Source organism: Thermobia domestica, chromosome 9 (genome assembly GCF_964235325.1).
Source record: "Thermobia domestica chromosome 9, izTheDome1.hap1.1, whole genome shotgun sequence".
NCBI classification, from domain to species: domain Eukaryota; kingdom Metazoa; phylum Arthropoda; class Insecta; order Zygentoma; family Lepismatidae; genus Thermobia; species Thermobia domestica.
Window position 1 is genome coordinate 168030867 of NC_137462.1, and position 13736 is coordinate 168044602.

Here is a 13736-nt window from a genome sequence, read left to right on the forward strand (position 1 = left end):
CTCGCTGCTTACGTGAGCAAATCGACTGAGAATTGGTTTTCGCGGACGAGCAGAAGTCTGAATCTAGAAACATGCTCTAGATTGAAAAGTACTAAAAATGAAACAAATTCTTTAACAAGAAATAATTAAAATATTTTTTTTATCTTTAATAACACAATCACTGTGCTACACTTCAAAGTGTTTTAATGCTTTTTTTTTTTTGCTGAGTTCTTTTTTTTTTTTAAATATATAATTTGATGACTATCTATGCAGAAACATTTATGACGTAATCAGTTACATTTCTTGTGATGAAGAACTTCACATTTTGTTGAGTTTATTTTAAGTTTAACGTCGCTTTCAGCAGCGAGGCTATATGAGATGAAACCTACTGATTAACGTGGAATCCGAATCACACGAGCTCCCGCCGGGAATCAAACTCGGGTATCCCACTCCCAAAAAAAAATGTACGCTAGCCGCTTAACCACAAAGGAGCTCTTCACATTTTGTGTTTAATGTGAAGTTCTCCACCACAAGTAGCGCAAAATGTGAAGTATGACTTCATTTTTATGAATTATTCATATATGGGTTTTATTTTGATTTTTAAATAAAAATCCAGTTAACTATTTGTTTAATTTCATTTTAAATGAAATTATGCTTCAGAATGATGTTTAATCCAGGAACAGTCTTAAATCCAATTTGTTATGATTGGCGCAGTCAAGCACTGGATTTCTGCAAATTGAAAAAATAAAGTTTTTTATAAATTCCATAATAACCATAAAATAGTCACAATACAATAAAATTATATACGTTTACATTAACCATAAATAACCAATTGAGCATAAACATTTCTATTCCTGAATGGTAGTCAATTCAAATAGTATTGAGATGTAGGCATTTAAGTGATCAGTATGCATTATGAATAAACTTGAGATAAAGATAACTTGCGATTGTAAACATAGGAGTATACAATAAATGCAACTTTCAATAGTTTTACTACATAGTCTTAACTTTAACAATAACACGGTAATGGTAACTACATATAACACCGTAACATAATATAACCGTAAAACATTCTTGATAATTATTGGAGACAGAAAGACAAGGAGTTGCAAAAATAAATATTCTGAATTGAATCTGATTTGCTGAAAGAATGAAAAGAAACGATTACAAACTAATGGTCCTCTGTCTATGGACTTATTAACGGTTTACTAAAAGATCGGGAAATGTATACATATTTAAAATAAAGTGAGATATGATCGGAAGAACAATGTATAACGCCACATGCATTTACTTTTGCCAGCAGTTCTGCAGTTATGTTTAAAAGAACCGGTCCCTGCTTCTCACAGCTGTTTGTCGGATATTTGGATTGAAATAAAGGTTTCAAATAGATAGGGAAGATTACCATTTGATAGATAGTTTTGAAATAAGACCGAACCTTTTCAAGAGAGATGGTTTCTCGTACGTCGTTTTGAACATTGCAAAAAGCGCAATTAGAAAATGTGATGTTAACATTCATACCATTCTAGTAAATAAGCACGTCTACAGTTAAGTCTAATTTTGGCCTTTATTTTCCTTGGCAGACTTAATCTTATAATTCCTATGTACGCATGATTTTGCGAAATGTCAATTTCAGGTCATGCTTGAAGTCCAGATAGCTTTGATGTATAAACCTGTGTGTTTCTAGGCCAGATGTAAGAACAAAGGTTATGCAAGAATGCTTACGTGTTAGATTTAGTCTTAGAGATTCTCTCTATGTATGGCTTTGCCAAATGTAAATTTTAAGTCATGCTTGACAAATGTGTCAATTTCAAGGAATTTTAAGGCTAACCTTATATTATGTATTATTGTCAAGTTTGAAACAAACTTGCAATCGAGAAACTAGCAAATTTGCTATAGAATTGTTTAGGTCTACAGACATGTAAATGCAAACTTGTGCAAGTCTACAAACTTAGCCTTGAAGGTTTAAGTAAGACTATTAAATGTTTAGAATGTTATTAGGGATGTATCTATAAATACAAACAAATTTAGTATTAAAACTGTAAATGAACAATGAATGTTAAATTTATTAAGCATTTATTTTATCGAAGAGAATTAAAAGTACTCGGATGTCTCATTGTTTGACCATCAGACAAAATATCTAACCTTATATTTGCCTTTTAAAATAAAGGAAGTAAGCCTTTAAACTTAAAAGCTCACATAGACATAGGCATAACTAGAAGAGAGCTAGACATAATAGAATATCAAAGGCTGGAACTCAGAAGTATGACTAATTTTTAGAAGTAAGGGGCCATCCCCCATAGCAAACATCATAGTTACACCAATCAAAATAAATACAATGGTATAAACGGCTTGCGCAGCTTTTGTATCTCACAGGAAATTTATTGTTGATCTTATATCTTTATTTTATTTTATTTTATTTATTTATTTCTAGGTATCCGATAACACCTATCTATCGATGTTGGACTTCAGACACACGATCACGAGGACAAATGATTGAAGCACGCGGTCAGCAATCAATGACTGATCAGTTCATAGAACAATGCACAAGCCCATGGGGACATTGGGATTTAAGTAATCTCATCATAGATTAGTAGTCAACTTTCAATGCAGCTTCTCAGGAAATGGGACTATCCTCTTGGATATTTCTATATATAGGCCTATATATAAAGAAAGTCCTGATTAACTGATTGATCATAGCCTAGATCAAACCACTCAAGTTAGAAACTTGAAATTTGGACAGGGCATAGAATTTGTAATGTAAGGTTCTCCTAAGGAAGATTTTTTTTTCATTTCATGTCATTCTTTCTTTTGGAAAAACTAAGGCGAAGGAGAAAATAGGGGCCGCAATTTTTATCTTAAAATGTCCACATCTCGGAATCTCTTAAGGTTAGAGACATGAAGTTCAGCATTTGAACTTCTCATTTAAAATAATTAGACACGTGCTTCACCATTTTTGATATTTGCCTTAGAAGGCAAGAAAAAGAGTAGGCTCACAACTGTTATAATCGGATGGCTATATCCTGAAATCCGTTCAGGTTAGAGATATGAACTTTGGTATTTAGACCTTTTACTTAAAATAATTAAACACGTGTTTCAGCGTTTCTAGTTCCTTACCCTAGAACGGGGCTAGGGGGATAGAGTAGGGGTTGCAATTGTCAAAATAAGATGACCATATCTCAAAGTATCTTAAGGGTAGAGACATATTAATTAAAGACGTGTTTCCTTAGAAGGGAAGGAAAAGGATGGGGTTGCAATTGTAATAAAATGGTTATATCTCGAAATCTCTTAAGATTAGAGACGTGTGAGATATATGAGAAGTAAGAGACCGTAGGCTGAACAAATGCGTGGTTCTGAGAGCGAAGTCAATAGCTAGCCGAAGGTTATTATCCAATATAAGACAGAATACATGAATTTTGATAGGATGAGAAGAGAGAATTTCCAACGTGTGATTTTAGTTAGTGTGTCGTGTTTCTTAGTGACTTTCTTCAGTATCAACAACCACGAGACTTGAACTCAGAACTGTGATATCTTAGCCATACACACTATGGTGAAGGCATGTTTCGTGTTTTGTCCACGAACAAAACTTGTGGCGTACTTAAATAAGCAGATTAGGTGGAAAGTACTGATATTTTTACATTCATACAAGGTTGATGCTGGATAAAATTTAATTATTTGTATTTTTAGCTCTACTTCATAAGTATTAGTTTTCTTCTTAATATTTATTTAGATTCAGTCACAATCCAGCGAGTTTCTGACAAATTTTTGTTACCTGCTTGATGAGGCATAAAACTCTCTGATTTTGTTATTTGGCTTATGCCCTTATGTGCCCCGTGAGATTGATACATAATCATCAACCGAAACTGAAATTCAAACAAGTACTTACGAAAATCCTGCGGTCACGAACACGTTGTATTGTAGTTGTGGTACATTGCTATTATCACAAATGACGTCGCTCAACCCACGGTTTCTAAGGGCAACGAGTTGTTGTGGCTGAAATGAACCTGCAGTGCTGCCATGAGTAAAGAAATATCTATCACCGAATTTCAGGCGGAAAAATTGTTCTCGGATGATGCAGTTAAATGTTGGTCCTACGAGGCCTCCAGCTACAGGTGTTTCACTTAGACCCGCTACAAATAAGTCGATGTTATTTGGAGAACTGAAAAAAATAAAAGAAATTGTAATAATTCCAAATTATATTTTAGGAGTTATAGCCCAGTAAAATTAGATTTTAACTTTAAAAAAAAAAAATCGGACAAACTGGATTTTTATGGAAATCTTTATAACTTATTAATTTTCTTTAGCGTATCTTGAAAAGTACCCTTAATTTGAGCCGCGGGCTTTTGGTTTTAGAGGGTGAAAGGTAGTTAATTCTAGTTTTTTGCAAGTGTCTCGAAAATTATCAATTTTTCGAAGAAAATAATTATAAGAAACAATGTAAAATTATTTCCAAAAATATAGACTGAATTGTGTCTGAATAGAAATAGCACACTCAACTTTAACCTTATATATAAAATTGAATGTTTGTTTTTTTTAAAATTAACGTTCGTTTTTTTCTTCCCGTACACAAAAATCCACAGCGTTTGTTCGACATACTTCTAAGTAACTTTTATCGAAGAGACCGTTGACTGAAAGAGACTATTCGATTCTTTTGATGCGTACCCTAATGTGAGAAGGAGAAGAGTATGCGTACCCTAATTTTTTTGATACGTACCCTAATGTATCTTATGTATTAAATACATGTATCTTTATTTGTCCTGTATACTCGTACAAATTCACGTCGTCTGTTTGACATACTTCTAAGTAACTGTGTCGAAAAGACCACAGTTTGGAATAGACCGTAAGCTATTTAGATTTTTTCGGCATGTACTTTACGGGAGGAAGACAGGTTTCAAAGAGTAAGAGGTGGTTCTAGTTTTATGGAAAAATAGAGTATCTCATGACCTCTTTATGTCAGAAAGATGAAAGATGCTTTTAAACTTAAAAGCAAGTGAACATACGCATATGACTTTCAAACCCCCCTAAAAAAATGTGTGGGTAAAGTACCCTTAGCATCAAGAAGAGTGGAAAAGCTGTGACGTGAAAATAATCAAGAACACCCTATATTAGTGTCGAATCTACAGTTTTTGGAATCACTGAGGGAAGCAAAAACACTCCCAATGCCGTTTAAGACCAAGTTCAACCCCATCTGTACGAAAAATGAGAAGGGTGAAAATAAAATGTCAAAAATGATCGAGATGAGTGTTGAATCGATAGTTTCGGAGTCTTTAAGCTGATTGGTGATAGTCTCAATGACCTTAAGGCCCAAGTATAGCAAACAAGTGCTGACCCGGGTTCGGGACTTGGTGGGAGTAACACTTCATCATTATTTATTCTACTCAGTTATTTATGTTTTCACAGCGATTTCTTTCGAAGGTTTGCTCTTTTTTCTTCTTAATTTTCCTAAGCTAGGAGGTTCCCAATTGAAAAAACCATAGTAAAACTATATTTCACTGATTACAGCGTCATCGAAAATGTTTCGAAGAAAATCGACTTATTTTTCCCCGCAAAATGCAAATCTGTAATAAAAAATGGAATTTACAAACAAAAAAGTGGCAATTTATTTGCCACGCCTCTATGTAAATCAATTTACACCTATAAAGTAAAATTACTAATATGAAATGGTGTAAAATTACAATTTTATCAATAAAAATATCATATTTTCTTATAAATTTGCTGTAAATTTGTTTAAAAAAGCAGCAAATTTTGTAATTTAATTTACGGAAGTGTATATCAATTTACAAAATAAAGGGTAAATTATTTTACATTGCTATTTAGTAATTTAAACTATAGAATTTTTTTCCAGTGCAGGTAAATTTTCTCCTCCAAAATATTAACGTTTTATATCTTTTTCTATCAACTCGATGCTTATTTTCTTCCAGATACAAATATTTTGTAGTCTCGAGTTGAAAAACTCACTCTAGATCTGTTCAGACATAATTCAGTCAGTATCTTTAAAGCTATGATTCTACGAGAAATAATAAAAGGGCTGGGGGTCTTTTTGTGTAGAATTTTGCAAGGTACAATTTTTCTCATAATTATTTTCTTCGAAAAATTGATAATTTTCGAGCTAAGTGCAAAAAACTAGAATTCCCCTATTTTCTCCCCTAAAAGCAAAACCCCATGACTCAAATCAAGGATACTTTTCAGAATATGCCAAGAACATGAAAATGTCTTCACAAAAGTCCATCTTACTCGGAACTGTTTGGAAGTTAATTCTTTTTCGTATAATTTTCTTGCGCTGTTATTATTTAAATTATATCCTTTGTGATAATATTTATATATTTTCCATAGTAGAACTGTGTTTGTAATATCCTGCACTGTTAACTCTAATAAAACATCTAATATTCTGTATCTCAGAAATACATATCATAATTGCTAATGAAGGTTTGTAGTAAATGCTTTTATAAAATATTTTTCATAGATTTAAACAATATTTTTTAACATGATCTTTCTTATTTTTTATAAACTAAAGTACTTATATGTAGGTAGCGATATTCCATATGTAAAAGCTCTCCTATATGTATACGAACTAGTAAAATAATAATAAAACAAATATATATATTACTTGTATAACCGTTGTAAACGAAGCCAGAGGTTGGAAGATATTTCTTGAGGCCTATTTGCCATACTTTGGATAGGAGCTAGTCCACACAGGGTTCGAAATGTGTTATACCCTGGTATTCCATGATCACGTCCTCTCTGAAATATGTTGTAAATAATAACTTGTAGCAAGATAATAATTAAAAACCGAGAATTAATAAAGTGTTAGTTTCTTGGTACATACGTACTTCCTGTATGTCACTGAAAATATTCACTCAACACCAAAAAAATGTACCCACTAGTCACTATCCGTTTGTTCAATTTCCTCAAGTTTAGCTGTAACTTATCTTCTGGAATGTTAAAAGATATAAAATTGAGAGTATGAATAAGTACAGGTGAATGTTAGCTTTCAGTGGGCAACCTCGCTAAGGTCTTCCACAACATTTAAAAGGTAATACAGTTAACGACATAAGAAAATCTAACAGTAATGTGATGAACAGTGAAAATAGGGCTTTCATAAGAACTAAAATTACGTGTTTTTAATCTAGACACTGAAAAACTGGATAATAACTGGATTCCAATTATTGATATTTTCGTGGAACGTATAAAGTATGCCAATATTTTTCGTTCTGGCAACTCTGGTTCCAAGAAATTTGGCGGAGAGAAGATAGCCACAAAATCAAGTGTAATTATTCATGCTACATTTTAAAGAGTTTTTACACTTAATATTTCGTAGTTATCCTTTGCATCGCTCGTACTGTTTCAACATATCAGAAGATGTATCACGCCTAAACTTAAATGTTGTATTTAAGATTTTGAAAAGATGACTAGAAGTGGACTCACTCCACGAAGATAGTGGTGGTACAGATATTGTAAAGACACCATATCAATTGGCTTGGAGAGAGAGAATTATGTAATTTATAGATTTATTTTACCATATACATATCATACTGTTTCTATGACCACATACGACCAAGTAGAATACATTTAAGACTCATTTTCTATATTTACTATTATATAAAGGAGTAGAAGTGACTCATCATGGCTCAGGTCACATGAACGTCAAGTTTGGACACAAAATTCATTTTGTCACGAAATAAGGAACACGGAAGGATTTTTGAAAATATTTATCCTAAAGAAGGTATAAGAGGATTAAAAATTTAAAATGGAATTTTAAAACCTCCCCCAAAATAATCTATCTCACAAATCATTGAAATTAGATAGGAGAGACTAAAATAAGAGAATACGTGTTTCAACATTTTCGAAGTCTTAGCTCTTAAGGGGAGGAAAAGGGTGGGACATTTCTATGATATTCAAATTTTCCCTTGAAGTACTGAAATATAGGAATTTGCTTAAGCTGGAGATGTGGAATTCCGTGTAACTAAGGGAAAGCATATAGATACAAAGATTTGAAAAATTAAGTTGCTAAGGGGAAGGCAAAGAGTCACTTTTGTGAAATTTTCCATTCTTTTTATTCACAATGTACTCAAAGTGAAGACTTGCTTTAGTTGGAGGTATGAAATACGGTACAGAAACAATTAAAATAAGAGAATATGTGTTTCGGCGTTTTGCATAAACTATGGGGGGAAAAGGGATCATTTCTACAATATACAGATTTCCCTTTAATTTATTCAGAAAATGTTCAGTATGAGGATTCCGTTAAGTTGTAGATGTGAAATTCAGTATATAAAATTACACTCTTAATTAAAACTAAAGGAATGCATGTTTCAGCTTTATCATAAATTCTGCTCCTATGAGTCCATGTCTGTAATATTCATATCTTCCTTTGTTTATTCAGAGAAGTGCTGAATGTGAGAATTCGGTTAAGTTGGAGATGATAACTCTAAATTAAGAATAAGAAATATGTGTTTTAGCGTTTTCAAAAATTTCTCTCAGGAGAACTGAGATCGTTTTTTAAATAGTGAAGTTTCTCTTTCTTCACACAAGACGTTAGGAATTACTTAACTTGGAGGTGTGAAAATCGGCATAAGAACTCTTATTTTCTTTTAAAAAAGGGAATTTGTATTTTTGTGTTTTCAGAAATATCACTCCTAAGTAAGGAGGAACACATTCGTACAAAATTCCAGTTTGAAGGGTACAGGGGGAAAACGATCATAGTCACAAAACTCGATGGCGAAAATGCAAAACCTCGTAACTCATCAAAACCAAGCTTTTCAGGAGAGTAATAAAACCGTTCTGCTTTTACTACAAGAAATACGATACGAGGTTTTAAAAAGTTAGCTTTTCACGTTTTATTGGGTTTTCGTTTACGGGCTTTTGCACTCACGTAGATACAGATCTGCGCAATTGAATGCAATCAAAATCTAAAATTCCATCAAAAGTGGAGATACGAGATTTTTGCACTTTCGCAGTCGAATGAAATAGTCTGTCTGCGTTCTAATAGCACAAGTGAAAACTGAACACAGTCCTCTGTAGAAACGGCTAAAGATATTGTAAATCTGTGTAATGCTGTAAGTCTTCAAACTTTAAAAAATTTCTCCTGCAAACTTTCGGTTTTGTGACTATGGTCGCTTTTCCCCTGGTCATATATATGAGCAAACATTTTGACCCCCAGAGCAAATATTTTGACACAGTGCATAGCATTTGTAACGCAAGGTACCACTAAGAAAGCTTTTTGTTTTTAATTCAACGAGGAAAGGAAGGAAATAGTGGTGACAGTTATTATAGCAAAATGTCCATAATTCCCAAAACTCTGAAGGGTAGGGACATAAAATTGTATATAGACTTCCCATTTAAAATAATTGAATGCGTTTAAGCGTTCTTTTGATGTTTATCCTAGAAGGGAAGAAAGGAGGTGCGGAGCTTAGATGTTTCTCCTAGAAAAAGGAACAGAAAAGAGCGAGGTTCCAATTGTTATAAAAAGATGGTCATATCTCAAAATCCCAAAAGATTAGAGATATAAAACTTGGTATATAAACTCTTTGTTCAAAACAAATGGGCACATGCCACAGCGCTTCTAGATATTCCGCCACAATTTCACGATATTCCGCTGTTGACGAGAAGAAAGGGATAATTTCTACTTTTAAAATATATAAACAATCTCTAGCAGATACCAGGCCGTAAGCTGAGCAAATTCGGAGGTATCATGTTGAAGTCCCATAAGGGCTGCTATACACTACGAGATAAATCCTAGGAAATATCTCAGGATTTATCTTCGGAAAAATGTTATATCTCGTAGGAAATCCTACCGATTTGTGCCATACACGTGAGGAGTGTTCCTGTCTGACCGAGTGACGTTCTTCAATATTATGAAATAGTTCTATTTAATAAAAGTACAAGATTGAAGAATTCCTATGCTAACTACACTGCACAACCTACTAATATTAATAACAGGTGCTATGTTGTTAAATTGGATACCTCTAAAAAAAAATAATAAATAAATAAAATCATAAAAATCAGAAGGGTGCTGGTATGCTCTTGGCGCACCACATTCTAGAACGTTTATAGGTAAAATTCAATTCTTTGCATGAAAAGATATATTTATAAAGAACAAATTTCTGCAAGAAATATAATTAAATACAAAGTAATACACCTATATTTTAACATAACAAGTGTACGTTTACTAGTGTAAAATCATTATAAATGTTTTACTACGGCTGAAATAAGTGAGGGACAATGTTTAGCAGAAGGAGTCCAGCTAGTTTTTCTAAGAAATGTTACAATTTCGGTAGTTTCTGTTTACATTAGTTTAGGTTAGTTCAAGTTAGATACGGTTAGGTTATGTTATGTTAGATTATTTTAGTATAGGGGTATATATTTTTTCTATTAATATTAGGTTAGTTTTGTTTCATTAGCTTATATTTGGTTATAGTGTGATACTCGCATCTTCCATTTCTCCTGTATATTTTGTATTTTTTACGTTCTCCTGGACTCCTTCAGTGAAACATTTATCTGAGTGAGTGCATATAAAAGATGACCGGTGATACTATTTTCCACCACCGGTGTATTTCTGCACAGTTTACAGAAGCTGTAACTTATGTTCACAAATGGAGCTACTAGCATGACACCATGACAAGTGCTATTCAAAGTCGTATCATTGCCAAAAACCACTTGTTTTCACTACCTTCGCTGACGCGCCTGCTCTCTTCGGACGCAACCCTCTCGCTAACGCTCGGGCCCCCGCTTCGCCCTCTCTCACTCAGTTAGAAAGTATTCGTGCTTTTCAGTGGCCATCTAGCACAGGTTGGTTTGTGTTTTTGCACTATAGTTTTCATACTATACATACGGACACCGTATTTATAGGCTAATCATAAATAATTTACAATTTATTTATTTAAGGATACAACAGACCTTTAAGGTCCAATTACAGTATTCTGTATAGTGTTCTAAAGTGGATCAACAATTTAGCTCGCAAATTGTTTGCAGACACTACAGATATCTAAACTTTTATTTATCTTGCTGTACCTACTATAATAAGCACATATTTGCCACATAGGAGAGCTCATTAGTATATTCGTCCTAGCTTTCTGACATAAAAAAGAAATCTGTGTTTTCTAGTCTCTTTCTTAATGTAGGAACCTGAAGTTTAATCTTATTCGTTAGTTCCTAACAATTTATCTCATTATTAATTATTTTGAATAAAAATAATACTGTACATCAAGAATGTTTTTTCTTTGCTCAAGGGTTTCAAAATGAAAATTTGTTACTAAGGTAGCAGCTGAATCAAATTTATAAGCATTTAGTCTGTATCATCTCGATCTGTTTCATTTAGGTAACACGATTCGGGTTCTATATTTGGCTGGCATGTTCTAATTTCGACCGCACGAAAGATGTGTAAAGTGTCTTGAACACATGCATCGTATTGAAGTCTCTACTTATTCTTACTACCAAGCTTAAGTTTCTGTATGCTTCATTAGTTATACCTCTTACATGAGTTTTAAATGACAAGCAGCTATCATAGTTACACCCAAATCTTTTACTGGTTCTATTTTCTTAAGTAGAGTTTCTTCTATCGAATATGGAAATGTATGAGGATTTGTTCGTTTAGTAAATTTCATATACATACATTTCTTTATATTTAACTTAAGACCATTTTCTTGGCACCATTCACTTATATTATTTAGATCATCCTGCAGCCTTTTGCAGTCTTGTTCAGATGTTATTGGCAAATAGATCTTTAGATCGTCAGCAAACAATAATTTATCGCATTTCTTAACAGACTGTAGTAAATCATTAATAAATAATAGGAACAATACGGGACCTAGAATTGATCCTTGGGGACCTCCAGAATTTACCAGCTTCGCCTCTGAGAGAAAATTTTGTAAAACACAGCTTGTTTGCGATTGTTCAAATATAAGGCTATTAGTTGTAATGATGACTTGTGAAAGTTGAAGGAGTGAAGCTTACTTAATAGTATAACATGATTCACAGTGTCAAATGCTTAACTTAAATCTGTATATATACGTCACATATATTCGACCGCCTTTATCAAGCGTAGAGGCTATAAGATCAGTCAATATGTCCAAGTTTTTTGTAGTGGACCTACTCTTTAGAAACCCGTGTTGATGTGTTGAAATGGCAAGATGAAAATTATTTATTATCCTTTTATACAAAATATTTTCATATACTTTAGCAAATTAGGATAAGATAGATATTAGTCTATAAGTATTTATATCGCTTTTGGATCCTTATTTTGGAATTGGGCATATAGTTGCTACTTTCCAGCTGTCTGGGAATGTATAGTTACAATTGACAAATTGATGATAATATGGAGTGGTGTTTTTAGAATCTCACTACAACCTTTGATTAAATAAGGCGGGATGAGATCAGGACCATGGGACTTTCTTGGTTTCAACTTCTTAATGGCCTTTTCAACCTCTTCCATACTCACAGTATAAAGAACAAACATATCCAGTAACTCATACTTTAAATCTAGATGTACGACTTCTTCAACATTATATTTAGCCCGAGTTTGCTTGTAAGTTGATTGAAAATGAGATGCGAAGAGATTAGCAACTTCATCATTACCGTAAACCTCACTCCCATTATGTTGAATTGACTGATTGGAAAGATGTTACGTTTTACTTTCAATAAAATTCCAGAAACTACCAGGGTTTGTCATTATGTCATTCTACGCTGTCCTAACAAAATCGTCATAAGCGGTTGCTATGTCCTTTTTAACTTCCTTACGAAGCCTATTAAACTTAGATAAGTGATAGTCTAATTTTTTATGGCCTCGTTTCCATTTCTTAAAATGTTTGTGTTTTAATTTTATAATATTAATTATAGAGAAAGTGAACCAGCAACGATATTTGTTGCTACTATACTTTTTGGGCGGAACATACCTATTTATTATTGGTAAAGTTTCCTAAGTGGAAGAACTGACGGTCTTGTAACTTTTTGTATTTGTGTTTAGTTCAGAACAGCTAGAAGAAGTGAAACTACTCAAGTAGATTTCTGTACTCTTAACAGTTCATTAGGAGCTTGGATATTCTTACCAAGAACCGTACAAAACATAAACAGGACTTGATTTTTCCTTACCTGGATATTCCTTGCTACAAGGTCACTACCAAAGTCATTCTGTTTGTCTCTAAAAAGGAAGTTAGTTACGTCACCTGTCACGGAGTTGTCGAAAGTTTGGATATTTTGTATTGCAAGTCCTTCCAAAACAGCGTCAATAGCTCTGTTCTGAAGTAGGATTGTTGGATCAAGAAAGGTGTCTCTTATCCTATATGTGCCAACCTGTTGTCCTGATAGAAATAATTGCACTAAACCATTAATAAGACTGTGCCCGAATCTGTAATTAAGTGAAAGAATAAGACAAATTTTAAAACTCAAAATAAATAGTATTTTTCATTAAAATTTTATGCGCCATTTGTAAAAGAAAATGATTCAATATATGTATATAATGATTATTCACACTTTTTATGGTAAATATAACTAAATCCATTAATAACATTAATAATTTTAAGGAAGACGTTATACCTCGTGCACGTCGTGTTTCGATCAATGGTGAATGGGTTACTGTACAAGTTAAAATCATAATAAAAGTAGAATAAAGATAGCATTCATGTAGACATCGTAAATGTATTTAAATGTTCGGATATTAAATGGTGTAGACCCTTACGGAAACATCAATTTTCAGTAACAAAGGAACCTTCGTTTTGTTTCGTTGAATTATATTATCATAAGGATCGTGGTTGTCTAGGAACTAAGAC

General features: G+C 33.0%; 2 protein-coding genes across 2 annotated transcripts in view; both read right to left on the bottom strand.

Annotated features, from left to right (window-relative positions):
* Window positions 1-439: 439 nt before the first annotated feature.
* On the bottom strand, window positions 440-6714 carry LOC145694197 (peroxidase-like). The gene is made up of 3 exons (XM_081770311.1): window positions 6584-6714; window positions 3863-4135; window positions 440-708 (listed from the first exon to the last, which is right to left on the bottom strand). Exons 1-3 carry the CDS (start codon window positions 6643-6645, stop codon window positions 648-650), a joined length of 396 nt encoding a protein of 131 aa, XP_081626437.1. The 5' UTR covers window positions 6646-6714; the 3' UTR covers window positions 440-647.
* Window positions 6715-12232: 5518 nt separating this feature from the next.
* The window catches only part of LOC145661081 (chorion peroxidase-like), an 83169-nt gene continuing 81665 nt past the window's right edge, over window positions 12233-13736 (bottom strand). Inside the window, exons 11-12 of the mRNA XM_081726523.1 lie at window positions 13060-13315; window positions 12233-12577 (exon numbers count right to left, since the gene is read on the bottom strand). Of these exons, the coding sequence (XP_081582649.1) occupies window positions 12233-12577; window positions 13060-13315 (601 nt within the window). The remainder of the gene's footprint in view (window positions 12578-13059; window positions 13316-13736) is intronic.

Bases quoted from the DNA above. Each gene is read 5' to 3' on its own strand.
- LOC145694197 (XM_081770311.1), bottom strand. From the start codon at position 6,645: ATGGCAAATAGGCCTCAAGAAATATCTTCCAACCTCTGGCTTCGTTTA. The intron at 4,136-6,583 runs GTAATATATATA...TATTTTTTTCAG, and splicing joins CGTTTACAACGGTTATACAA to TTCTCCAAATAACATCGACT. The intron at 709-3,862 runs GTAAGTACTTGT...TTCAATTTGCAG, and splicing joins TTCGTGACCGCAGGATTTTC to AAATCCAGTGCTTGACTGCG.